Genomic DNA, 26979 nt, shown 5'->3' on the forward strand with positions numbered 1-26979 from the left:
GGGAATACTTGTGAAATAAATGGATAAAGTCTGTATATGTTTAAATAAGATGTTCTGGAGCAGTTTTTATTCAGCTAGGGACCTGTTGCTTTTCAAAGTACCCAGTACTTCCAGGAGTGCTTAAGAAACTCATGTGTAAGCTGGTTGAATAGCCAATATACATGGAAAGGGTATAAAATGTTGCTTCTGTTCCTTCAAAAGGTTTTGTAGAAAATCAGGCATCTTCTAGACTAATAATACCCAGACCTTTCTAGGAAATTATTTGTGATTGAAGAAAACAGTGTAGTGAAAAATTATTGTGTGAATGGAACTATCCAACATACATGTTTTAAAGGAGAGCTGTATGTTTTGTCACTTGTTGTGTTTTCAATTTGGTAATCTATTGGTGTAAAACGTACATTTCAGAAGGTCCAAGAGGTGCCTAAAGCAGAACAGGAAGGAAGGATGAGACAGGATACTGTTGCAGATGATAAAACTCTGGTAGCTGAAAGAGCACAGGAGAAAGGGTAGAATTTAAGTAGTTTGTTTCAGGGTATCTCAAGGTTTCCTATTACTATGTCACTGCAGCTGGATATACACAGACAAGTATAAAGTACGCTGAATAAACCAGGATGAAATACAAACTGGGGAATACATTAGTTCATATTCATGTGGCCTACTGTCAGTATTTATGATGCTCCTAGAGGTGGTGTTCTGACCCCTTTGTGTCAGAGTTGGGACAAGATGGGCCTTTGTCTTGTCTAATGTACTGTCATCTTATTTAGACTGTATTAGCAAACTCCTGATTTGCTCTAGTCTGAATTCCTGGCCACAGCTTAGTTTGGCATTCTTCCAGGCAAACTAAAGTACAGTTCAAAATAGCTTTCAAACTTGAATGACATGCTTGGAAAGCTCTGATGGCTTTTTTTTTTTTTCCCCCCAAACTCTGTAGGCAGAAAACAGAAAATTTCTGTTTTCTTAAAATCTTTAGAAGTTGAATGGGTAGTATAATCTAATCTGTATGTTTATGATTTAATCTTTGGCTAGACTTCCGTATCTGCTCAAACTATTTGAAGCCAGACAGCGCTCTGTAGTTGAGAGAATTTGTGAATCAGCTTGGAATATACATCTCCCAAAGTGATCTACATCTGGGTGATTTCAGAATACAATTCTATAAATGCTTATATGCTTGTGTTCAAAGTTTTGTATATGCAGAAATGGAAAATTACTTATTTGACACCAGGTTATATTTTGTTAGGAGGCTATCTTGCATGATTTAATCTTGCCAACTTCTGTTCACAGCTTAGTGGTTTGCTCTAGTTCCTTTTTACTAGTCTTGGTTTTAGGGGAATGTCCTTATGTGTTTGAGTTACCTATCCATTTCTGAGCTACAAAAGAGAAGAAAGGAAGATAGTAAAGGAATGACAAAGTAATGCAGCAAAACCAATTTTATTTAATTTTATGTTTTTTTTTAAAAAAGTGGACACCTAAAAAAAATTACTTTTTACGATTAAAATTGCACATTATTAACCTGGGGTTTTTTGTGTATAATGTTCTTATTTACTATTTGCATATTTACAGCTGTTCTTTCACTTACAAAGAGAACGTTCCTTTCCTGAACACAGAGCCAGATTTTATGCTGCTGAAATAGCCAGTGCACTGGGCTACTTACACTCCATAAATATAGTGTACAGGTAAGTTTCTGAAATGTATCCTTGTCCCACAGAAGTTCAAAATAGGACAAAATACTGAATAAAAACTACTACATGAAATCATCTTATGGGAAACTTGAACATAACAATTTCACCAAAACTTGATGCTTTCAGGTGAAGAATAAAAGTCCTTGCCTCTGAAGCTCTTGTGTTAGTGACTGCTGTTTTGAATTAATACAATTTTATTTTTATTAATAGGGATTTAAAACCAGAAAACATTCTCCTAGATTCACTAGTAAGTATACAACACTATTTTAGGTTTTCTGTGTTCTCTCACAAAATTGACACTCATGTATGTACATGTTGAGCGTGTTCTGTTTTTAAAATACCACTCTTTCTCAAACAGGGTCATGTTGTGTTGACAGACTTTGGACTTTGTAAAGAAGGGATTGCAAGTTCTGATACCACTGCAACTTTTTGTGGGACACCAGAAGTATGTTGACAACTTTCATGGGTTTTTTTTGGCTAGTAATTAATGACTCTTGACTATTATGGATATTTGTGTAACTGGATGATCAAATACTCTGCTTTGTATTTTTGGAGATTTGCATTCTTTTAACAAGCTCTTCAATGAAACCAAAGACAAGCTTCCTGCAGATCCGTTTTGTCCTTTTTACTATACGCAGTGTCTCCTACTTACTACCCACATCCCCATAACTCATCTCTTCCTTCCTTCTGTTTTCCAGCCCTTTTCAAACATTGTTTCCTCCCATGTCTCCTAGACACAGGACAGTTAGCTTGTCTAACAGCTGCAACAGATTTGCCAATATGAATCTACTTACCGTATCCTGCCACTGATTTTTAGTAAGTTTATAGGGAGTTAATATCTGTGAGTCTTGAGCAAATTTTGCATATGCATGAAACTTTGAACTTGCTGACCAAGTTTATTGAATTCTGTTGGTTTTTTTCCAGTGTAGTTTTCTCAGTAAACTTAGAATCTGGAAGTCTTGGAACACTTATGAGGGATTCACTGAAATGCCAGGATTAGTGGCTTTGATAATTTGATAATAATATTTTAAATTACAGAAAAGGCCTTTGAAGGCAGTGAAGGATGAGTGAGGAGTAGTATTTAGCTGAAACATTTGAACTATTAAAAAAAAAAAAGGCAGGTGGCAACATGTGACAACTTATCCTAGTTATGATCAGAGTAGGGATCCATAAAGCTGAGTAGTAAATGTGAGCTGAAACAATATTTGTTGAATATTTTGGAAAGTTCTAAGGACACTATATAGAACACTGATAACTTTAAATCTGTTTGAGAAAATCTGTGGGGGTTTTTCCTCATGTTCAGAGGCTTAGTCTTCACACTTACCTTGGACTTGCATGAATTGCAACATAAGAGGCTGCTAATGCTGTTGCTTCATATGAGTTCTTAAAAATATCGAGACTAAACATAGCACTTGTGTATTAGCCCTTCTAATCCAAGATTTAGATTCCAGTCTTTCATAATCTTGCTAAAAGTGTAATGATCTTCCCAGTGTTTCTAAACACTGAGTTGAATGACTTGGTGAGTTCCAACACCTAAAAACCTCAAAGCAGGTTGTGAAAGATTAGAAAAAGCATGAAGTAGTTGAGTTCAAATAATTCAGCTGCTTTTCATGTTTTTGCAGGGTCATCTATAGATAAATGAGTTACAGGACACTTGCACATACAGAAAGTTTGAGAAATACTGATTTAATTAAACTGTGAGTTTCAGTCTGTGCCTTGTCTGACAATGCTATCATCTATTTGTAAATTAAATTTTAGAATTTGGATGCTAGAATGATAGAAGTGAGCATCTTCTTGTTCTGAGCGGTTAGAAGCTGTGTGTGCTGTAGATGAGGACTGAGATTATGATGATCCAGCAATAGTAATTTTATATTACATATTCACAAAGAATAGTCTCATATTACGAAGTGGCTGTCCTTGTGCTGTAGTGTTAGTAAGCTCTGTGATGCTGGGTAGATTTCTTGCAAGGCAGATGGAAGCCAGTTAACATTGTCATTCAGTGTTTGATGGTATCGGGTGTTTATCACAAATCAGTCAGGTTATACTTATTTGCCCAGAATCTCTAATTTAGCAACTCACAACTCATGCCCTCATTGAGATTTACAGTGAAACTTAATATAGGTCATACAATTTCTCAATGATAGATTTGAGGCAGAACTAGTATCTTCTTTCATTTTTATGTACTGGATGGGGAGCATACAGGCTTAGGATGGCAGAATAGGCATGGCTAGTAGCCAGCTTGCTGAGAGATGTAGCCTCTGCAACAGTGCAGCAGCCTATCTGAAATGTAAAACAAGTTTCACAATAGAGGTGGCAAAGTAGTTTGGCAAAACAATAGTGTGTGGAAAGTATTGTTTCAGTTCGTGTCATGGTTTAACCCCAGCCAGTAACTAAGCACCATGCAGCTGCTCAGTCACTGCCCCCATCCAGTGGGATGGAGGAGAGAATCGTAAGGAAAAAAAGTAAAACTCATGGGTTCAGATAAGAACAGTTTAATAGAACAGAAAGGAAGAAACTAACAATTATAATAATAACAATAATAAAATTAAAACAATAATAAAAGGATTGGAATATACAAAACAAGTGATGCACGATGCAGTTGCTCACCACTCACCGACCGATGCCCAGTTAGTTCCTGAGCAGTGATCTGCCCCCCACCCCCTAGGCCAACTCCTCCCAGTTTATATACTGGGCATGATATCACATGGTATGGAATACCCCTTTGGCCAGTTTGGGTCAGCTGTCCTGGCTGTGTCCCCTCCCAACTTCTTGTGCCCCTCCAGCCTTCTTGCTGGCTGGGCATGAGAAGCTGAAAAATCCTTGACCTACTATAAACACTACTTAGCAACAACTGAAAAATTTAGTGTGTTATCAACATTCTTCTCACACTAAATCCAAATAACACTATACCAGTTACTAGAAAGAAAATTAACTCTATCCCAGCCAAAACCAGGACAGTTGGGAAAACAACTGTCCTGCTTGGTAAATGACCAGATGGTGACAAAGTATTTGCCAGGTTTGTTGAAAGACAAGATAAATACTTAGCAGTCTTACAATTGCTATGAAGCAACTTTTCCTGAAGGTGTTTACTGTGATGTGACTAAAACCTAGGTTTTATTCTTGCTAGCCTAATGCTCTAAAATACTTTTTTTTTTTTTTTTTTTTTTTTTTTTTTAGTATCTTGCACCAGAAGTCATTAAAAAGCAGCCCTATGACAACACAGTAGACTGGTGGTGCCTTGGTGCAGTTCTTTATGAAATGCTTTATGGGCTGGTATGTACTTAATATGTGGGGGGCAAGGGTTGCTTCCGTCCCCTCTCCCCCTTTATGTGAAGTAACCCTGGAGTGTTGTTAAAGATGCTAACTTTTGCAAAATATTTAAATACTCCACTTAAATGGATGAACAGTTTGTCTTACACATAACATAGCACCTGTTTCTCTCTTTTGGATTTTGCATTGCTTCTTGATGTCTAAAATTTTGCTTTCCAGTGAACTGCTGGACATCAACTCCAATGAAGACAAATGCTCATCACTTTGAGGGAATGTGAGAATAAACTGAATCAACAGTGATAATACCCAATTAAAAAAAAAAAAAACCAAAACACACAACTTATGAGTAAAATTTTGCCAAACACTAGAATAAATAAAATTAAAAGACTTCTTACTTAGGTCTCCCAGGTTTTCTCCTAGCTTTTTCACTTCTTGATGCAGCATTATAACAAAAAAATCTTAACTATGCTTCTAGTCATATGTAATTAGTAACAATCTGTTCTGTTAGTTTTCTTGAGTTTTATCTCTTCCTATAGGACCTTAAATAGGAAGATAGATTTGTTTTTCCACTCTCATGTTCTTTTCAGGCAATTTCAATGGGAGCTTTGAAGCTGGATGGCATCTGTGGCTACTTACAAGTGTGAGAACTTGTTAGGAGAAGAGGAGGTGGGTGGGGAAGCTATCAAGTGTAAAGAGCTGCCAGTGGTGATGACTGAATTAGAAGTTAGCAGTGCATAAGAAGAGGTAGACTTCTTCACTGCCAGCAGTTTGTATTTCTTATAGAATCATTTACTGACCGTACACATGAAACAAAATGTTGCATGTGTCTTCAAATTCATGTACAATTTTTATTTTTTAGCCTCCTTTTTACTGCCGTGATGTTGCTGAGATGTATGAGAATATTCTTCATAAACCCCTAGTTTTGCGCCCAGGAATCAGTCTTACAGCCTGGTCTATTCTGGAAGAACTTTTGGAGAAGGATCGGCAAAGCAGACTTGGAGCAAGGGAAGATTTTGTATGTAATGTCTTAACTTATCAAGCCTTACTTCACTTAAAGTAAATCACTAAATCTATGTGCACAGCACAGGTTTAATAGTTGGAGGCAGAGGTTGCTGTGTTATGTCTGTTTCTGTTTTCTTTGGTTTTATTTCTTCATTAAAGACACCAGTGTGGTTCAATCCCTGAAAGTTGGTGGGAGTTGACATGGGATATAAACATTTTGAGCTTGGTTGCTGCTGTACCTGCCAGCAAAGGAAACAATTCCTGGTGTAGTAGTCACTAAGGTAGGTTTCACTGTTCATAGTGAAACTGGGAAATAATCAGAAGAAAAAGTTATTTTTCTGGTAAGGTCACTTTAACTAACTACTTGAAAAACAGTCTTCATATAAAGAGGAACACTAGTACTGTGCAAACAGCAGCTCTTTTTTTTTTTTAGCCTTAAAATCATGGCAGATGTTTTCCCAGTGTAGCAACAAAAACTTTGTTTGCAAGAAGGTGATGTGAGAAAGTATAGAAGTCTTCAGAACTGTGTGATGAGGAATGATCTAGAAGGACTTCTTCCATCCATTAATTGAGATCTTCATAGTCTTCTGTTTGCAGCCCTAACGTTAGGTAGTCTGTTGACCTTGTAACACAGCATTTAGACTATGATGTTGTACTTTCTCATAGTGTGGAGCAAGATGAAAGGGTGGAAGCATTTAGCGTAGCTGTTTTCTGCTTTCATAACTAGTAAGCATATTGCAGAGTTGTTGAAGTACCTGCTTCTCAGACAAGGATCTGCTTTACAAAAACTAACAAAACTTTAAGGCAGGAGCAGATACTAACAGAAAACATTCTTGCTCTGTGGTAGACTTCAAGATGGTTGATTTTAAGGCTTAAAAGCAGAACATATGATCTTAAAAGGAAACCAGCTTGTAGAGGCAGGCTAACAAATTTTAATTGCTGTTTTTACCAACTACAGCTGTTATTGCAAAGTAGCCTGCGAATAAATAAACCAATGAAGGACTTGACTTCCTTATGTGCATGCAGTCTGAAGTAGTATTTACTATGATGCACAGGATAGATCTCTGGAATATCTAAAATACTTATTCCTTACTGCAGCTTGAAATTCAAAAGCACCCATTCTTTGAATCTCTCAGCTGGACTGACCTTCTTCAGAAGAAGATTCCACCACCATTTAATCCTAATGTGGTAGGTGCCTGGTGCTGTTTTAGTTCATACCTGCCAAATTTCTGCCTTTGAGGGCTCATCTGTTTGCAAAGAATGTTTGTTTCAGAATGGTGAAGAATGGGAACCTCCCAGTGCTGACTGGCCTTTTGAGCAGTTGCACTTCGGAGCAGTGATACTGTCTTTTTTTTACTTAAAACTCAGTTTGACATGTCACTGTTCCCTCTGCTCATTTGTGTCAAAGTACTGTCAATCTTTGTGGGGTCTGAAGATCACAGAAGAAAATACAGATAGTCTCTTTATTTGAAGACTTTCAAAAAACTGATTTCTTGCTTTTTTTGTAGTTGTTAAGCCTTAGTTGCAGCTTTTCGTTATCCTCCCATCAGTTTAAACTGTGTCAACCTGCGACTGCTTGTCCAAAAACTCAGGAGGGAGGAGGCGGGACAGTAGGGAGGAAGTATTTCTTAAAGTCACATCAGAGCATCCCCTTTTATTGAGTCTGTGTCTGGTGAAGAAGCCTTAGCTGTCTTGTCTCTTCCCTCTGTGGCTAAATATTACTATGCTTTAGTTCTTAGGTGTGTTACTGGGAAGCTGATCTATCATAACACTAGTACTGTTGCTAGAATTTAACACTTAAAGTATTATTGATGGAAAAGGGAGAAAGATAATTTGGTGTGGATTGGTTTTTTTTTTAGTTTGGTTTGGGGTTTTTTTGTGGGTGGTGGTTTTTTGTTTGGTTGGTTTGAGGTTTTGTTGTTTGGGTTTTTGGGGTGTGCATGTTAGTTTTTGCATCTCCCTGACAGTCATTTAAGAAAGAGACATTTCTTCATATTTCTTAGCTTTATCAGATCATCAAGGTATGTAGGCTTTGGCCTGAACCCCAGCCTAAAAGAAACAAGCAGGCTTTTAATAGCTGTTTTCAGGGATGCTGTGATGCGCTTCATTAAATTTCCTGTACTTAAATAGGAAAGAACAACATAAAGTAGCCTCAAGAGTTAAATTTGAAATCTAAAGGACAAGCACAAGTTTAAAACACAGTATTAATATGACAACTGATAGATCTTTCTGTTTTCTAGGTTGGACCAGATGATATTGGGAATTTTGATGCAGTGTTTACAGAAGAAATGGTCCCATACTCAGTTTGCGTTTCTTCTGATTACAGCATTGTTAACGCCAGTGTCCTAGAGGCGGATGATGCATTTGTTGGATTTTCTTATGCACCACCTTCTGAAGATATGTTTTGCTAGGAAGTTAGAAGCCAACAGTGTTTTGGAACTCTTGGGGGGAACTGAAACATTAGGGTTATGGACACATTCCAAAATAGCATAACTAGTGCCTCATTTTGTATCTAGGTTTGAAACCTATGAACAAACTTTCTCTGCTGTATAGGAGGAGCATTTTGGGCATTTTGGATGGCTTTCTTTGGGGTTTGAACTGTTTGTTCCTGCTGCAGAAAATATTTTTTAAAACCATTAAAAAGTGTTCTCTACCTATTTTTTAAGCAAAACCACTGACTGTTCTCCTCAATCCCTTCAAGTTTACATTCATACCTATCTAAGATTTGGCTGGCACAAACAGCAGCAAATTTAGTAAATTTATAAATGCTTTTGTACCTATTTACAGTGACCTTGTGCTTGAATTGTAACTATGCAAATTGTCTTTTGTATATCCTGGTTTAAAAAAGGTAAATGTTTTCCCTGTTATATCAGTTTGAAATATATGTTAATTTACCTGTCAGCACTTAAATGAGGGGTTAATATAAGTTAAGACCAAGATTCTTAAAGGACTTCTGCAGATGGAAAGTTGGTCATGTAAAACTGGATTGTTGCTCTTGCGCTTGCTGAAGTAGCCATTCACTCAACTGGATTATCTGAGGTATAGGGGATTGCTCAAAGCAAGGATGGGACAAATTAGCTGGATTGATTTGATAACATTACTGATCATGTGTTCTACTTTTTTTTCCTCCCTGAGATAAATGTCTATATTTCAACTACATGAAAAATATTTTTGGTTAAAACTCTGCTTTTCCAAAGATATAATATGCAATAATCACTGTTACTTTAAAAGGTTATCTTGCTTTGACCTTTTGGGGGTGGGCGGTGAGGGGATCATGCCAAATATTAGGGATTTTTCTCATGGAATTTTAGTTTGAAACACCAATACGTTCCAAATTGATTGCATTTCAATGTTCATAGCTACTTGTCTTTGTGTTCCAGTTTGCACCAATCTTCACTTGATATTGGGGGGAAAAAAATGTAAATTACGCTGATAATTTTAAAAATGTGAAAAGCTGTTGTATTTCTCATAACATACACGTGTATGGACAAACTGATAATTCTGAACAATTTCTGTTTAAGGAAATTTTTTTAAACAATGCAAAAATTGACTGCAGTTACAGTGTATAAAGGCATATCATGGTAGTAGTTTTATTATATATATATTACTTGTAAATAACAACTTATTTTTGTCTGTTACTTCAAAAATGTTCTGTGTTTTTTGTTCATAAATACATTCAGTTAAATGCCTTGATTTGAGAGAGTTCTGATAAGACACTGATGAGTAGCCAGAGTTAAATGTTACATAAATTTCAGTATCTAAATCGTCTCATTTTTGACAAAATAAGAACTAGCTAAGAGAAATGCTATCTATATTGCATCAAGATCAGTTAAAAATTGAGAACATTGGGGAAAAGAGCATATCAAATTATAATTCTTTTGAAATTAATGTTGTGTCAACAGTGAAACATTAGACCAGTGGAAACTAAAACAAGATTGCCTGCTTATCTCAACAAGTATCTCCTATAGTACTATCTCCTGCAGAATGCTGAAGTGATGCTGAGCAGTTGCTATGTGAGGTGTTGGAAGGAGTGGTTGGGTAAAAGAAGTAAGAATTGACATTGGGATGGAAGGGAGGAAGGAACTGTATCATTTGTGGGAGCAGAGTGGTGGCTTGGCGCTCATTTTCCATAGTGCTGCTCTGTGAAATTTTGAGAGGTTGGGAAATAGCTATGCAGCTGTTCAGGACCACCACTGACTACATGAATCCTGTTATTGCAGTTGTAATGACTTGCAAGCAACAGCCTTACCCTTTTTTTTTTTTTTTTTTTAATACATTGTAAGAAAGGAAGTATCCATTCTCATACTGAATTTTTACTCTGTATACTCCTGAAATTATTGTGGGCTACTGTAACTACCTTCTCTTTATGGCAAGGAAGTACTGTACTGTAGAGAGATGGGAAGGAGAGGCGATACTTCAGAAGTTGTTGCTGTGGGAGCTAGCACCCCTTTTAGTTTTGTTGTCTTGTATTTCCAAGATGTCTGTATCTAGCTGCCTGACTGGGTGAGGAATTTTGTTTTTTCTTGTCACAAATTTGGGGGTTCTTTCCCTTTTTTTTTTTAATTTAAAAAAAACTGGCAGTGGTAGTTGACGTTATTTCTGGGAGAGCAGCTTAATAATTGCTTATTAAGCTTTTTCCTTCAGCAGACTCTGCCTTTTTGGCGACGTATGAGTGTGTTAAACATACCACTTGCAATACTTAAGTTTGCTTTGTTTCTTCGAGTGTAACTTCATGTTGTAAAATGCCTCGGTCAGATCAGGATTTCTAAAGATAACAGACTGTGTACAACATCAGGCAATAAAGCCTCACAATACTTCTGTATCTAGTGCTCTTGTTCTGCATCTCTCTGCGTTTCCTGATGACAGTTTTCGAAGTAAGATGGCATCGTTCAGAGTGTAGTAGTCCCTTCACCCAGCGCTGAGCTGGAAAGTGAAATCTGAAGCACTAGTTGTGGTAAAGCCTAGATAGGAGATAGTGGAAGAACCTACACAGGAACCACCTGTGGTACTCCCTTCCTGTTTTGGCAGATACATAATAAAGGGAGGTAAAATCTGTCATTTTGTGACTAATGCAGGGGTTTTTGCCTGTCCGTAGCGAAAGGAGATTGTTGCTCCCCTTCCGGAGAGGTGCATCCGAGCCCTGTGAGGAGTAGGCTGCCTCTCCTGGTGCTGTGGAAGCAAAGGAACAGTGTTGCCTTTGTGCTCTTCAGTCTTTTGGCCCGGGAGGAGTGTGAGAGACACAAGAGGGACTGACTGAAAGGCATGGCAGTTGTATTTCAGTCCATGTTTTTACAACAGAAAAAGAGAGTTTAGAGGTGCTGTCCTGGGAGGTAAGCTTGCAGACAGCTGGCATGCTAAAGGCAGCAGTTAAATCTGCAATGTTTATTAATGAAAGAGCAAAAATGGTTTTACAAATATGTCCTCTTTTAGTACTTGTTACGCTGCCCGTACATGACCCTTTTCTAGTGACCTGCCTCGGACTGCGGCCACAGTAAAGGCAGCGCACCCCACAGTAGCTCTGTGCTTAGCGAGGCAGTCAAGAGGTGGTGGCTGATGCGCTTGTGCGGCTGTCGGTAATGGGTGGGGTCGGGGTTTCTCTTTACTCCCGGGGAAAAAGGAGCGGGTTTAGCGCTGGCGCTGCCCTTCAGGGGCCTGGTAATGGCGTCCCTGAGAGGCTGAGCCCGGTGGGGCAGGCGGCTGCCGGGCGGAGGGGAGCTGTGGCGCCTTTCCCGCCCGCGCCGCGGCCTAACGGCTGTCCCCGAGCCCGCCAGCGGGCGGCGGCGGGTGCCGGCTGAGGGGCTGAGGGAGCGGCACCGTAGCCCCGTCATCTCTCCTGCGGGCACACCAGGGTCCTCGTGGGGTAGAAGGTGTCACGGCCCCTCTCCCCGCTGTGGCGTGGGCAGCCTGGTCGCCCTCACCGCCCATGGCTGCCGACGCAGCAGTGTCGAAGAGGGGGGCATAGGAAGCCTGGAGAATTTTCTGGGGAGAGCGCCAGTGGGGTTTGTGGGGAAGGGGTGCTGGGGGGGGGGGGCGGCTTTGCGCATCGTGCAGTGTCCGACGCTGGAGTGCAGCTGAGTGGGGTTAGCTGTCTGTGGGGGGGCACTGGTGAACGCAGTCACCCTGGTAGTGGGAGTGGTCAGACTCTTATTTTTTTGAAGCTTAGGCGATGACAGTGTTTAGCGCAGTGACCTGGGCCATAGCTTAGTCCTTCCTAGTCATGTTTGGTGTCCTTTCCTTCCAGCCAGGGGAACGCGGGGACCAGGGAGATGGGGTGGAGGGGTGTGTGTGTTGCTCTCGCCCCTTCTTGCTGAAGATTTCAAGGGATGGAGCAGTAATCGTGTAGGAGTAATCTGAAAGAAACTGGGGAAAAAAATCCATACTATAAATTCACTTTCAACTTGCACTTAAAATTTGATACTTCAGGCCACTAAACACCACTACCAGCCCATGGCATACAGTTCTCACATGACAGGGTTTGCACTGCTGCCACACTAGTGTTGTGCTGGTATCCAGTTACTCCTCTCTCAGATGTTGATCTGTTTGTCCTCCCGAACCCAGTTCTGTGAACTCCTGCAGGGGGTCTTTCATATGCTATGAGCTGTGCTTCCTTGTCAGCCCAATAATTCTATGTGTTGTCTTTTACTAGGTAGCTAAGTCTATTTTTGAAGATTTAAGTGGCGTTTCATATTGGTCACCTACAGAGAGGACAAAGGACACTTTATAGAAGAAAATCTGTAAGACAGTAAAACAGATGTGTATATACAAAATACCATATTTTGACCTTAGTAATTCTTCGTCTAAATTCAGTGAAGTAGTGCTTCATGGTATGAGATTTTACTTAAAAAAAAAAAAAAAAAGCAGAGATGTGGATAAATACACAATGAAAACAGCACTGAAGAGCACCATCAGCCTCCAAACCAAAACTGTAGTTGTGAAAGTTTTGTCTTCTGTATACATGGATGGAAATAAGTGTTTGCAAGATCAACACCTTAAGTGGGTACTACAGGAGGAAACAGCAGAGCAGGAAAGTCCGACTGAAAAAAAAGGGAAAAGATGTTGCCCAGTTTTACACTTTTAACAGCTATGACAGACTTCTCAGATAAGAGAGATATTAAAGTTTTGCTTTTGCTAGGCTGATGATACCTATAAAATACATAGGGGAGGTTAAATTAAATGCAAGCTTTAATTTCATGGGTTAGGGAATTGGTCAGTGAAATAATTCACTGAGAAAACACTAGAGCATTCTTCAGGAATTTACTTTGGTAATGTAGTATGCTTCAGTCATTGGAAAGAACTTCCCATTGAATGGTGGTATTTAAAAAATCCTTAAAGAATTGCATAGCTTGAAAAAGAGACTATTTATTTTAATTTTGTATGGCTTTGTTAACATATACCTTTATTATTATTGTAGCATGGCCAGTTCTAATGTCATTTCTTCACAGCTTATTCCAACATTTTGATAAAGAATGCAAAGATCTTTTTTGGAAGATGCATCGTGAAATACAAAAAATGAGGGAAATTGCCCTTGTTTACCTTGACAGAAGTGGTGGCCTTCAGAAATTCGTGCACGATTGCAAAAAATATAATGGTATTACTCACTCAATAGCTATTCTGTTAAATGGATATGTAATGTTACACAAATCTCTGTGATTTTTATTTAAGGTGCTTTTTGCTCCTACAGACTCAAAACAAAGTTATGCTGTTTATCGTTTTGTTATTTCAATAAATCCTTCTGATATTGCTGAATTAGATGCAACTCTTGGAAACTACATTCTTCATAATCCCATACAAGCTGCACAGATTTTTCAAACAGTAAGTATATATTTATAGACAAGAGTAGACAGGAGTACATCTTCTATATTTTAACTAGATTTTCCTTTTTAAACTGAAGCTATTTTTCAATCGCAGGTGTGTTTCATAGCTATTAAGACATTATCATTAATTGAACAATTGCAGACAGAGGCCCAGGTGAGTCTGAATTGTTTTCCTCCATTTAGGTCTTAAATCTTTTAAGTATGGTGAAGTATTAACAAATATTAATTTTGTATTAACTTTCCAGTTTTCATTTTCCCTTTGGTTGTAGTATTATTTGTAATTAAAAATAGCTGGAAGTCCGAACCATATTGCAAGAATTTTGAGATAATTAATATGAAACCTAATTATTCTTACACTTCATGGGTTTTTGAACTTTTTTTCTAATAGCTATATATCACATTTTGTGTTTTTCCATCTAAGTAAAGCAGTTTTAAATAAAAAAATATTTTTATGGTATTAATGTAATTGTGTCTCTTCTTAGATCAGTATACTGCTGAAACCAACACATTTGCCACCTTTACCAAGTTATGTTCTGAGTCTTTCTGCGTTTCCCTTTAATTATACATCTCAAAGATTTTATATGTCTGAAGGAATAGCAATTGCAATGGGAACTGTAACAAAATATACACAAGGAGCAAGATTTCTTTGTACTGAGGAAACCTGTCCATTTTCTGAAGGTAGTTGAAAAAAAAATGAGACCAGTACTATTTCAAAAGCTTTTTAATGAATCTGGTAACAGAGATTAAAAACCTAGCATGCAAAAGGCATTTTCCTATGCAGTCTTATTATGCAGACATTTTTGTAATGAGCACAGCCTGATTTTTATTAATTGAAAGTAGTGGACCTTGCCAGTGGTTGCTCAGCATTATTAAATGTTTTGGGAGCATAGCTATGCCAGCAATCCATTTTCCTAATGCTGAAGATAGTTTATATGAGAAAAGATATGTCACCAATATATTTTAATAAATTATCTGAAATAAAAAAAGCTAAACTAGAATACGTTCTTTTTTCTCTTGGAAACTGTGTTTCTGTTTATATAAAAATACCGCAGAACAGTATGCTTAAGTGACTGGCAAAAGCTTCTAGCATAGAAAAAGTTTGCTTTGATGAGTAGCTGACTTCTGTGGAACTACTCCTGTGAGTGATCTTACTGAAGTGCTCTTACTGTTGCAGGATTAGGCCTTAAGTACTTTTAAGCCTGTTTTGTTTGCTTCTTCCTGTAACAGAGACCATAAAATTATGAGAGAGAAGGGAAATCCCAAAGCTAGGAGACTGCAGAATAAATCATAATGATGTCTTTATGAGGGCACGTACCTCTAAAAATGAATATCCATGTCCCATGTCATTTCCACGCCAGGCAGAAGCAGCAGTCACTGGCTGCTGCTGCTCAGAAAGCCAGGCTAAGCTATCCTGCCTGGGAATGTGCAATAGGGAATTCTGCCATCTTGTGGTCGACCTATAATAAATTATACAGATCATTTTAGTGGAAACACAGTACATGAATGCATGCTCATCTGAAGAAACACATGATAAATTTGGAATTTCAGTGTCCAGTATTTTAATCACTTCTGTTCTTAATGGGAAATTTAAAATGAGAGCCATGTCTTCATTTTAAATGGCTGGTAATTTTTTGTTGTTGTTGGTTTTTTGTTTTTTTTTTTTTTTGTTAAGGATTTAGGTACATAAGAGTACATCTGCCTGGAGCTACAGAATCTGCCACAGTGAGGAATGATTTTGTGTGTAGTTTGTGTTCTTCACCACTGCAGGAAGACATTAAATTTAGAGTACTTGGTGGTAGGACCTATGTAGTTTTATTTTTAGATCTATTATTAAAAAATAAGTAAACAAAATGGTTAAGAGGGAAAAAAAAAAAAGCTGTACTGTTTTCAAGAGAACTAACTTTTATTTGCGTTTATTTTGAAAGATAAACAAATAGTTGAAATGGTTGATGCAAAAGTTCTTAATGCTTTGAAAGGATATTCCAATGATAAATCACATTTTAGGATTCAGACATTTACAGTTTTCTTGAGAGGTAAGCTGAGTTTTGGAGTTTTGTCAAAAATATTTTAGACTTGAACTCTAATAATCCCTTACATTTTCCTTGTAAATCCATTTCTCTGGATAAAATAGTAAAAGTCATAATTTATATTGCAGTTCTTTAACAAAATGGGGGTGGGGGGGGATACATAAAATTAGCTAGGTGACTAAACAATATACACAGATGATTGAAGACTGCACATGGCAAAACTGTGGTGTTCACTTTTATACCTTCATTTAAATAAAATCCCCTGGCCAGCTCTGCAGTATCGCACTCAAACTGTAGCTTGCTTTTTCGCCCTTGCTACTTCCTTTTGTTATACTGTTTTGTACAACTTCACGGGTCTTTAACATCCTTCCTCAATCTAGCTGTTTTCCGCATTCCATCAGGATTTTTGGCTTCTACTACAACTACCTTCCACTGCAAACATTAAATGATTTCTAATGTGAATATCCAACTAGAATCACAACTCACCAATATACTTCCATTAATTCTCTTAAGAAAAAACCCAAACCCTGCCATTCCAAGTCTATGGAATCACATGGTTCATTTCTTGAAAACTGAATAGAAAAAACTACTACTACTACTACTAAAGTTATAAAAATAATATTATAAAGCAGAATGTATGGGTGAGATAGTGCATTGTGCATGCATTAAATTTCCAGTGGCTTCAGTGATCAGTGAGGTTAGATAGGGTATCGCAGCTGAGATGCACATTTGGCTGGACCTAACTTTCATTTTGAAAAAATAAATGTGATTTTTTTTTTTAAAGATGCACAGAAATACAAAGGTTCTCAAAGCTATTTTTGTCTTTTTGAAATCTGTTTAATTTGGATCTCCTTTTTATTGTGGTTTTTTTTCTCTGACATTTTATAGGACAGTAACTGACAATGGTGTCACCACAAGTTTCAGAGTAGAAATGTATATTTGCAAACAACTGTCAATTTTCTTTTCAATGCCGAAGGAAATGCATGATCTGTTTTCATTATCAGGAATCTACTTTTCCTCACCCCGTGTGCCTTCCTTACCTTTTGCATTAATGAATTAAATTGTATGCTTCATTTTATTCTAGTCCATTATGGTGAACCTGGCATCCAACTGTTGTTTTCTGCAATTAAATTGTAAAATCGAATTGTTCAGAACGTAAAGGAAGTTTTCTGACCACGTCTTTAAAACTGTTTTTTATGCTCTAACACATCTGCAGGTTCCCCCCCCCCCCCTTTCTTTTTCTAGATGAACTAGCCAATAAAATGAAAATAGGAAACCACTACAAGATTATAGGAATTCCAGCTTGTGTACGAAATGGCTTACAAGCTACAGCATGTATAGAAGTCAATAGTGTACAGCTCTGTAAACCAAATGGTAAGAAAGTTCCATTAAAAATTGACTTTAAAAGTTGGAAAGCCTTTTAGAACAAAATCTTGAGAATTGGTAGAGTTTTCTATTATCTAGAGGCCCAGATTACAAAACTACTCTGGACCTTTCCTCTTACAGTCTGAAATGTATGCTTATGGTTATTTGAGAATATCTTCTTCTGCCTACTTTCCATGCACTGGGAAACTACATAATTATTACTGCAGTTCTTCAACTTCTCTTTCCAACTTCTCCTATCCACTGGAAAGTATTTTGATACCATACATTAAATGAACCTGATATTTCAGTTCGTTATTCCTTTCTTATTCCATCGGTTTTAGCAGATCATGTCTGCTACCTTTTTAGCAGTAAAATTGTCAGATGTTTACATTCTCAATTTGTGCTTAATACATAAGCACATTTGTTCTAAGTTTTGTATCAAGCCTAGAATGGTGATTTGTTCTAATATATCTGCATAGGTCTCTTATCGTTTGTTAACCTGTACTTTGTTTTCACTAGGTCCTTCTTTTGTCAGTGACAATTTTAAGTATCTGCTCTCACTGACTTCAAGCTCACGCTGGAGGTTTACTGCCATCCTTGCCAATATCTTTGCTTCTCAAGTTGTTCCACCAGGCACTTACAATACTCTTAAACTCGCAATATTGCTGAGTCTAGTACAGACATGTGAAAAAGAAAATGCAGATTATCTGGATCTGTTGATTGTGACAAGCGACACGCTAGTAATTGATAGGTAAAGAGATTCCATATTTTTCACGTAAGTTAGAATTAAAACCATGAATATTTTTAAAGATAATAGGATCGGTCTTACATGAAAAGACAGAGACTATATTTTAAAAGAATATACAAGGCTCCAAATTAGTAACAGTACCCAATTTCTATCCCTCAGACATTTTTATTTATTTCAAGTGATAAATCTGGATCAGAACTTCACTAATAATAAAACCCCTGAACACTCTCGTAATGATCTCAGTAAGATTTTAACACTAGCACTGTTTAGCAGACCTCAAACAAAATATTCTTCTAAAATCAAAACTAAAGACTGTCCCAGAAGCTGGTAATGATAAAAGCAAAGGGTTCTACTTTTCAAATCTTGTGTCACTTTAAGCCTTTTCATCACCACTTCCCAGCTATCAGCATTTTCAGTTAATAAGCAGTAAATACTTAATTTTTATCACTCTTTTTCATAAAAACTATACTGATAAGGTATCAAGTCATGTACATCTTTACACATAGGTCATAAATCCAGCTGTTGTTGCCTTTAACAAAATGTTTTTCTGCATTTATGCATTTTATGTATTTACCCCTTCACACAACTACAAACTATTAACACAATTTCACATACACTACAGAAAAGTACAATATGCTTAGCTTTAAATTTACATTAATTTATACAAAATTACCTTCTCCTTCCCCAACTCAAAACAGGGCTTCATTTTTATTTTTGAAAAAGATCTTTTGAAAGTGGCATGAATTTTATTTTGCGAGTTCAACAAATTCATTACTATTTTTTTATTGTGGAAAAAATAATAATTTCAAAATTTAGTGGTATAAATTAGTTCAAATTTGAAAAAAATGTGAGCTGCAGGATTTTTTTCCCCACGTGAAGAGTAAGATTTCATAAGAGAAATCATAGGAGCTCAGAGTGTTTTAAGAATCAAAACACCTGGTTAATACTGAAACAGTTACTGTAAATCTTGGTCAGTACTGTCATTTGTACTGTCTTGCATGTGCACCTAGTATTTTATATGTAGCCTGTCAAAGTAAGCATTTACTACATCATATTTCTATTGGTATGATAGCCTATTTACTAATACTTATTAATTTTAATTAATAATTTTCTCCCAGTTATTAACAGTAGGATAAATCATGCTCTGACATCTTAAAATCCTTAGGAGCCTTTGATTGTGGAACCAGACAAGCAATTTGCAACCTCTTTGTGCCAAGGAACATAGCACAGAGGATGAAAAAGAAATTTTATACCTGCTTTCTCAAAAAGAATTACGGGGGGAGGACAGGGGTGGGTAGACCCCAGGCAGGCAGAGCTTGCAAGTTCCCAGTCTTTTCATTTTTTCCCGGATGGCCAGGATTACTAATCCTCTACACTTTTAAATCACTGGAAAAGTGTCTCTATAATAGGAATAGGAGTTAACAATATGGGGTTAAATTGTAAGATGACTTTGACTTCCTAGGGATTACTTCTATTGCAAACCATGATTTGCCTCATGTTAAATCGCTAAGAAAAACAGTCCTGTTGGCAGCTGTTGGAGAGAAGGCTTGGACTTCTACCTTTGTATTCAGAATTACTTTAAACATTTAGTTTCGACACTGGTTTTAAGTGGTTTTTTTTGTTGTTTCTGTGTGAGTCTTAATGTATAAATACTGTTATAAATTATTAAGTATAGTATTAAGTTGTTTAAGTTTTGAAAAACTGAACAATAATTTAACAATTTATGACTGACAGAATTATTTAATCCTTTAGGCTTCTGAATTACAGCGTATGTCTTCTGCCTCGTGGCATACGACACCCACCTTCTAGTGAAATTTTTCCTTCTGTGTCCAAAGATAAACATGGAACTGGAACTGCTAGTATTCAAGCTTGCAGCGCTGTGCTGGCTAAGGGTGGTATCTGTTACATAGGAGACTTATCTTCATATAAAAAGGATAAACTTGAACTTCTACAGTCTGGTAATCTCACACCTACTAACAAATGAGGGGACAGAACAAAACAAACATGCAAATTCATGGCTAGGTTTGTTCCCCAGCTTATGGCCCTCAACTGCTGTGAAAATCTAGAAGCTATTTTTAATGAGTCTGTGTAAGAAAGAAGGAAAAAAAAAAAGTCCTATAAGCTTATATTTGCTACACAGGATACACTACAGAGATCCACTGATTGTGACAATTCAGTGAAATGCATAATCGTGACTGGTTTCAGATAGTGTGTGTGGGACTAGAATTTATAGTTAAACTAGATCAATTACATAACTGATGTATTTTGTCCTATTGTAGCATTAGAGAGCAGAACAACAACAGTATTCATTCCTGGGAAGAAGTATGGAGAAGAGGCTGACCAACAAGTTACTATTTCAGTTCAGACCAATTTTTGGTCTTTTGTAGATGTGGATTCTTCCCCAAAGAAACATATACAAAAGGATAACTTTTTAATTGGACAGATGGTAAAGCACATGCCTTGTTATGACAGTAACTGTACTATAGCACTATTATGTTTATGGTTATTATTATAACACTATTGTGTTTATGGTTATTTCAACTAATATTGAAAACAATCAAATTTGTTAGTATTATTTCCCCAAAAGTCACAACTTAAGTCACTTTAAATCAAGTATCTTCTAAAATGAGCTAGCGTTCCCAAAAGCAGGTATCCTTTATTTTATTCAGAATAGCCTGACAACTACTGTTGAAACAGAATTTTATGGCATATATTATAGGTAATTCATTAGATAATCTTGCAGGACTGAGTATATATGGATATTGAACATTCCAGACTGAAAAAACTGTGATGTTTCTACAAGTCAAAAGGCTGAAATAAAGTAATTGTTTTCTTTCTCTGTGTCTTCTCTTTAGGATGTGAGTTTGATTCCACCTAACCTTCTAGATGGTTTTGGACTTTTGATACACAGTGAGTTTCCTTCATGCCGACCATCTTCTTCTCTTGTACATCATATCTTGGAAAAAGCCATTAATCCTGAAGTCATGCTGTACAAAGTCTCACAGCAGTTCAGAATGCAGGATTATGAGGAGGTAATAGATACTACCCAATAATTTAGAAATGCATTATATTTAAGAATATCATACTATTTCTGGAATCAGAAGGTTCTCTCTGCACATTCTGATTACTTATTTTTAAACCTGTTAATGCTAACTTTCTACCCTTTCCCCCCACCATATTCCCACTAGCACTAACAAGATCATTATAAAATTAGCTTCAGTTCTTCAAAAGGGCCCGCCTAAATTGTTTGATCTTGTTTCTGAAAAACATATTAGGTTAACATTCATATGAGAACAGATCTCCAATACCTACTTTTGACCAGAACAGTTTGCCATCAGTAGTAAAAGTTAACATTCCATTCTAAATAAACTGTCAATATCTCTAGTACAACTAACAGATGATTCTGTTTAGTATCTGAGATCTATCCTTATGGTGACAGCTGTCTTTTTATAAAAACTATTGGTGCAATATATTGTCCAAACTATATTACTATGCCACTGGTATGTTAAAAGGTGTGAAAAATTTAAATTATTTATTTTCCAGTTAAATATTTAAAATTTTTACCCTCTCTCTAGTTTATTTTCTTTGCTAGGAATCTTCATGTTGAACTGAGTTCAGAAGCAGAAAACCTCATTCAGGGCTACTATCTTGCAAGTCGCAGAGTGAGAAGAGATTCTTTTCATGGGTCAACATTATCACCATCTGCACTAAAAATTCTGTATGTCCTACCTTTCATGGTAAAGGAAACATCTACATTCCAAATAGAAATTGTGCCAACCTGCTCAAGAGCTTGTTAAATAAAAATCTAGACAAGACTCTCAAGTTTTGAAAAGTTCAAGTGTAAAGAATCTTATTTACCATTTATGAATACCATTTATTTTATATATTGATGCCAGGCAAAACCCCAGTGATTTAAGAAGCAATTATCACTATTAAAGCTGTCTAGAAAAAACAAAAATGGGATTTAAATTACTACAGCTTTGTATTATGCAAGCAAAAAAAAGTATTAACAGTAGATAATATGCCAAGTTCCACTGCTTTCATAGCCCAAGGAAGTCATGCATAAATGTATGTACTTTGTGAGTGACAAATGTAACTGCACAGTATTTGTGGGAAGCTTACACAGCTGAGTATGGAAAAAACTAGTCCAGTGTTAACTTTTGATTTACAGAAGTGCTTGAAACAGGGCAATACATACTGCATTCATGTCTGCAATATTTTTCATTTCTGACATGCTTATATTAATCTCTTAGGATTTCACTGTCTAAGGCTCATACTAAACTAAGTTTAAGAAAGAAAGTACTTGAGGAAGATGCATTGATTGCCATCTTGTTACTTGAATCATCTCTTACTCTAAAACACGGTAAATAATGCAACTGGCTTTAGTCTTGTGTACATCATTTTCACATTTTGAGAGTCTGAAAAAAGTTTGTATCAATTGATTGCAGTAATAGTTAATTTCAAATAAAAGTCCAGAATTTCCACTGTTGAAGACTGATATCAGAAAAGTCTTTCAGCTGACTTTTCTGTAGAGTCTCAGTGCTGTATGTAAATAATGAGGCCCCAGGCCAACACCAAGCCTCCATCCTTTTTGCTTGGCTTATTTGAGGCATCGATCCTCTAACATTCATCCAGGTTAAACTAAAGACAGGTTTACCTCCCTGGGGAAACCGAAGACATGGGTTGCATTTTTTGTTTATCTAGCATCACAGTCACATTTGTTCACACAAAGATTTGTAACACACAAGCTTGCATTACTAAGTAATCTGTCACAGCTTTTTTTTTTTTCCTTCAAAGTCCTGGCAAGTTTATCAAGTCTTTTAGCATAAGTCTTGATTTCTTCTTTGCTTAGGCAAGTCTGCATTATGCGTAGCACCAAATCCTGTATTTCCATTTGACCTCAGTGATGAAAACTCCCTGCAACAGAGAGATAGTTACCTCATGCAATGTCACGATCAACTGCTGAAGTTTATTGGTGCATATGGCCCAGGAATTCACATTAACACTAATGAAGAGTGAAAACTCCACTCTGTAAGTAAAGCCTGAAGCTTTATCTTTGAGAGGCTGCAGTTAGAAATATACAACTAATAAAGACTTTAGTATTTTTGTAAGACAGTTCAGTTGTATTTTGCTAAGGAATAAAGCATAGCTGACAAGATTTAATTACAACTTTTTTGACAGCGTTGTTTGAAGGCAGGAGTGATATCTTTATCCTGGGAGGCCATGGCTTCAGAATAAAGCCACAACCTGTACTCTTCTTCCTGGCTCCTGCTGTTCATCCACAGTTAAGTGAGGAGTAAAGCAGGGTTTTTAATAAGATTACAAGTAACAATTAAACCAGGAGTTTAGAATCTCATGTTTCATTTCAACTATGAACTCTGCAGTTTTTCTTGTTGCTTCTTTTCAAATGTATCACCCAATGAAGGGTAAGTAGTTTTAAGTACATTAAAACTCTATTTTCCTAGTGTAAGCCAACTTTCTTAAATTACTCATGCTCTATAAATTTTAAAATCTGTAGAAGTATAGCCATACTGTTTGATGTTCTGTGTCTTAGTTTTACATTACAGCGACAACATTAGACCAGGATGCCAGTGTGCTCCTGCAATCTGAAAAAAAAAAACAATTTCCACATTACTTTATATAGACTGCAGGGCATAGTAGAACCCTACAGGAAAGTGGAAAAAAAAAATTAGACAACCTGGTAGGTAGGCAGCTCAATGAGTTCAACTCTGCCTCACTGCAAAAACAAGTGTAAAGAATGCTGTGGTAGAAGATGAGGTGTCTGAGATACAGTATGCTTCTCTAACTACAAACTTCCCTGTATTTTTGTCTTCCTAGTAAGGATATAGTAGTAGACATACTACTGACCAAGTTTTATATTCAAGAGGTCCATGTTAAAAAAAAAAAGCAGCAGAAAAATTGTACAGACTTCCTGTCAACACTGGACAAGCTGAATACCAAAGGCTTGGTGTGACTCCTACCCAGGATGTCATCCAGCAGGATCATGGTCCTACTGCTCACATAGCCTCAACAAAAACTACAGTCACTGAAAACAGAAATCCAACATTTTATTCATACACACATTGCCTTGGAGATAAGCAGAAAAGCTGCCACCACTAACACTTTAAACACTCCCATTTAGACAAGATAACACAAGTTTCCCTACATGTTTTAACCCTTGATTTATTCAATTTTGGTCAATTTATTTGGTACATTTAAATAGTCATACTAAGTTCCAAGAGTGTCCACAATGCCACTTCCCTTTTTAGAGGGACACTCACCTGAACCTCACTCAAGGATTATTCACACATTTTCACTAAACAGCTACTCCCATGCTTTACTGTTGAATCAAGCAGTATTTTTGAGGAACAGGAAGGGCCATGAAAGCATTTCCAAGTGCATTAGAACTCCACATTTCAGGCTGCGGTTTTCAAGCTAACAACAAAACAAAACAGGCTATCAAAATATGTCAGTTTTCTGTATCCTTAATCAATCTTACACAAAGTTATTAACTTTACTGGCATTTCAGATTCAAAGATACACATCAAAAACCAGTCAGATGGGTAAACGGCAAAGATTTCATCATTATGCCAGAAAAACAACTTCTAGAGTAGACCTAAATAGAATTCCTTTATAAATCACTATTTTTGACAAGCCATATTAAAGAATGTATATCCTTAGAAAAAAAAATTCTGCAAAAAGAGCACAACTTTTTATCCTTAACCGCTCCCCAGTTTCTCCTGTGATGTTATAAGCAAAAATTAGAAGACTAGTAGCAGTACCACAAATAAAGGACAGCAAAGCCAGTCAGTAGTCCAAAAGTGTCTGTGACTAACAGGCCACACTTCAGCTGATACAAGCCAGCACAGGTCCAGACAGCAGCAAGCATGGCCAGTACAGGCCTTCACCAGCTAGCCGTACACCCTACTGGAGCCCAAGTACTGTAGTATCACAGTAAAAAAGCAACTTACCTTCTTAAACACCCACACTTCCCAAAGTGGATGGAGTCTACTGTTGGCTGTGTGTGCATACACAAGCCTCGAAGACAGTGGACAAGGTAGTTTGATCTCAGTTGCACCTTTAAAATAATAAATAAAATCAGAAACGATGGTAGCAAATCACACTGGAAAAATCCTACTAATTAGCTGGCACATCAGATACAACATTGCTCATCACAAAATTCAGTTGGGTAAACGGCAAAGAGTCATCATCATTATGCCAGCAAACAGTTTCCTGCCTGGGGAAAGACTGGTGTAATTTTTTCCAGGTATCAAACACAGGGGATTTGTTAAGTTTGTCTCAAGAGATGCACTCCCATAAATTGAAGCAGAACCTTGTTTTTAACTGTTAAGCACAGAGTGGATGCATCATAGCCAGGAACAAGAGAAAAAAGCTCGCTCTGGGCACAAAAACACAGGTCCCTCCCTGTCATTACCTTCAAGCCCCAGATGCCAAGTATCTTTCTAGAGCCAAAAAGTTCACTGCCAGTCACCCTTCCGTTTGGAATATATTCCAACGGACTGATATGGTTAAGTGCCAGCAGGGATGGAGATTTGAACACACTGTTCTTCACTTTAGTCTGTCACTTGCAAGTAGCATCTGTTAATTCTTCAAAGCAGAAGTCTTGTTTCTCTCCCCAGTTAAAAAATAGGTTCACTGATGCTATTACAAACCTCTCCCCTCTGATCCCTTCAGGATTCCTGGATTACACCTGCTTTGTTCTGGGGAGCAGGTCCTAGAGGTTTTATAGCTGTCATAATGCCTTTTGTTGGAATTTCAACCTCTTAACCCTACATGCAGCCATATTCCTCCTTGTTCCATCAGTAAGAGAATTTACAAGCTATAAAACAGCTTCAGAACTCTAGATCTAGAGTTCAGGAGGCTTTCTCAACATTTTTAAGTACAGTAAGAAATAATTACTTCTGTAGCTCCAGAATTCACGTGACATCTTTCTGCTTGCATGGTAACAGTGTGGGAGAGTCCAGATTGAAGATTCCCAAAGCCAGTAACAAACTCATCTCTTAACTTCACTTGCTGCCTAAAACAACAAAAGGAGATAAAAGCTGTTTGATTCAGAGAACTCCACTGCTGAGCCAGCAGCAGAAAGCATCAGCACTTCCTTGGGGAAAGCCGGCCAGTCAAAGAAGCACCAGCGTTCTGGGCAACCTCGCTGCTGGTTTTATCATTACCTGGGGAGAAAGCTAGAGACAGCATCGGCCAGGATCAAGGTTAAACAGAGGTGTGACCATTTTACCTAAAGCAAGTTCCCGTACAAAGAATGACTGATTGCAGGGCTATTATGCTGCTCCTAACAAACAGCCGTCACTGGGGAGCGGAGTACCCCAGCAGGGTACAGCCTTTAACCCCAGCTTGTGTGCTGCGCTCTGGGGAACCTACTGACACGCTTCCCTATCGGTGGAATCGAGGTCAGCACTGGCGCTATGTCCTGGCAGGAGAGCATGACTGCCGAGACCCCAGGGTCCTGCCCCTGCCAGAACCCAGCATTTTGGATCCCTGTTTACAACCCAAAAAGGGCATGGCCAGGGTCACCATACAACACTTGCCCAATTCCCCAAAGGAAAAAAAGGTAATTTATCTTCAGAATTAGGACATGCGTTTTCTGATTAAAATGATTTATCGGCAAAACCAAGTCTCTCTGGATATCCCATCTGTCATCCCTTTGAAGACTCGATGAGCCGAGCGATAACTCGGAGTAACCACCATGGCCTGCCAGTGGAGCGGCACATACTAACGAGGTCCCTCCGAGCCTCGGCAGGCGTACGCAGCTCCCTGGGAAGCCGGCGTGGCGTGCGGGCCTCAGCTTGAGCACACGGCTGCAGCGCCCGTCCACAGCGCGACGCCGGCCAGCCGGCACAACCGCGCAGCGACATCAGCGCGACGGTCCCCGTGACGGCTTGCGCGGTTCAGAAAACGGCACCAGCAAGCCATCCCTTCGGTCCTCGAGATTCCACTCGCTGCCTTCAGAACTGGATTTCTTACGTCAAACAGCAAGGGCTACTTCTAATTCCTCCGGGAAGAAAAAATTAAGACACACCGCTCCTGCCGGGCGGAGG

At 37.8% G+C, this 26979-nt stretch overlaps 2 protein-coding genes and 1 non-coding gene across 9 annotated transcripts in view; 2 read left to right on the top strand and 1 right to left on the bottom strand.

The window, feature by feature from the left end:
* SGK3 (serum/glucocorticoid regulated kinase family member 3) overlaps positions 1-9589 on the top strand; it is a 64405-nt gene extending 54816 nt beyond the window's left edge. For 5 of the 6 annotated variants that reach the window (XM_069779465.1, XM_069779462.1, XM_069779463.1 and 2 more), the window contains exons 11-17: positions 1561-1673; positions 1890-1926; positions 2038-2124; positions 4857-4952; positions 5809-5964; positions 7050-7139; positions 8192-9589. In XM_069779465.1, the coding sequence (XP_069635566.1) occupies positions 1561-1673; positions 1890-1926; positions 2038-2124; positions 4857-4952; positions 5809-5964; positions 7050-7139; positions 8192-8362 (750 nt within the window). In that variant the 3' untranslated portion in view covers positions 8363-9589. The remainder of the gene's footprint in view (positions 1-1560; positions 1674-1889; positions 1927-2037; positions 2125-4856; positions 4953-5808; positions 5965-7049; positions 7140-8191) is intronic. The other variant, XM_069779467.1, reaches the window with a different exon arrangement.
* A 3392-nt stretch (positions 9590-12981) lies between these two features.
* On the top strand, positions 12982-22973 carry MCMDC2 (minichromosome maintenance domain containing 2). 2 transcript variants are annotated; one of them, XM_009929178.2, is made up of 14 exons: positions 12982-13539; positions 13633-13763; positions 13860-13919; positions 14248-14443; positions 15438-15560; positions 15691-15798; positions 17038-17166; positions 17677-17908; positions 19658-19863; positions 20185-20351; positions 20761-20937; positions 21481-21623; positions 22159-22268; positions 22758-22973. In XM_009929178.2, the coding sequence occupies exons 1-14, from the start codon at positions 13326-13328 to the stop codon at positions 22922-22924; spliced, it is 2163 nt and encodes a 720-aa protein (XP_009927480.2). In that variant the 5' UTR covers positions 12982-13325; the 3' UTR covers positions 22925-22973. The 2 variants fall into 2 exon arrangements, 1 of the variants encoding a protein (XP_009927480.2); XR_011324041.1 differs by lacking the exons at positions 12982-13539; positions 14248-14443; positions 15691-15798; ... (6 more) ...; positions 22159-22268; positions 22758-22973 and having other exon boundaries at positions 13601-13919; positions 15438-15571.
* A 2076-nt stretch (positions 22974-25049) lies between these two features.
* On the bottom strand, positions 25050-25128 carry LOC138684884 (small nucleolar RNA SNORD87). Its single transcript, XR_011324165.1, has one exon. It is a non-coding gene; the product is annotated as a small nucleolar RNA SNORD87 (small nucleolar RNA).
* Positions 25129-26979: the final 1851 nt, after the last annotated feature.

The sequence above is a fragment of the Haliaeetus albicilla genome, chromosome 3 (genome assembly GCF_947461875.1).
Source record: "Haliaeetus albicilla chromosome 3, bHalAlb1.1, whole genome shotgun sequence".
Taxonomy (NCBI): domain Eukaryota; kingdom Metazoa; phylum Chordata; class Aves; order Accipitriformes; family Accipitridae; genus Haliaeetus; species Haliaeetus albicilla.

Excerpts from the sequence above, each read along its gene's own strand:
- MCMDC2 (XM_009929178.2), top strand. The coding sequence starts at position 13,326 with ATGGCTTTGTTAACATATACCTTTATTATTATTGTAGCATGGCCAGTT. Across the intron at positions 17,167-17,676 it reads ACAGCTCTGTAAACCAAATG|GTCCTTCTTTTGTCAGTGAC; the intron begins GTAAGAAAGTTC and ends TGTTTTCACTAG. Across the intron at positions 17,909-19,657 it reads GACACGCTAGTAATTGATAG|GCTTCTGAATTACAGCGTAT; the intron begins GTAAAGAGATTC and ends TTAATCCTTTAG.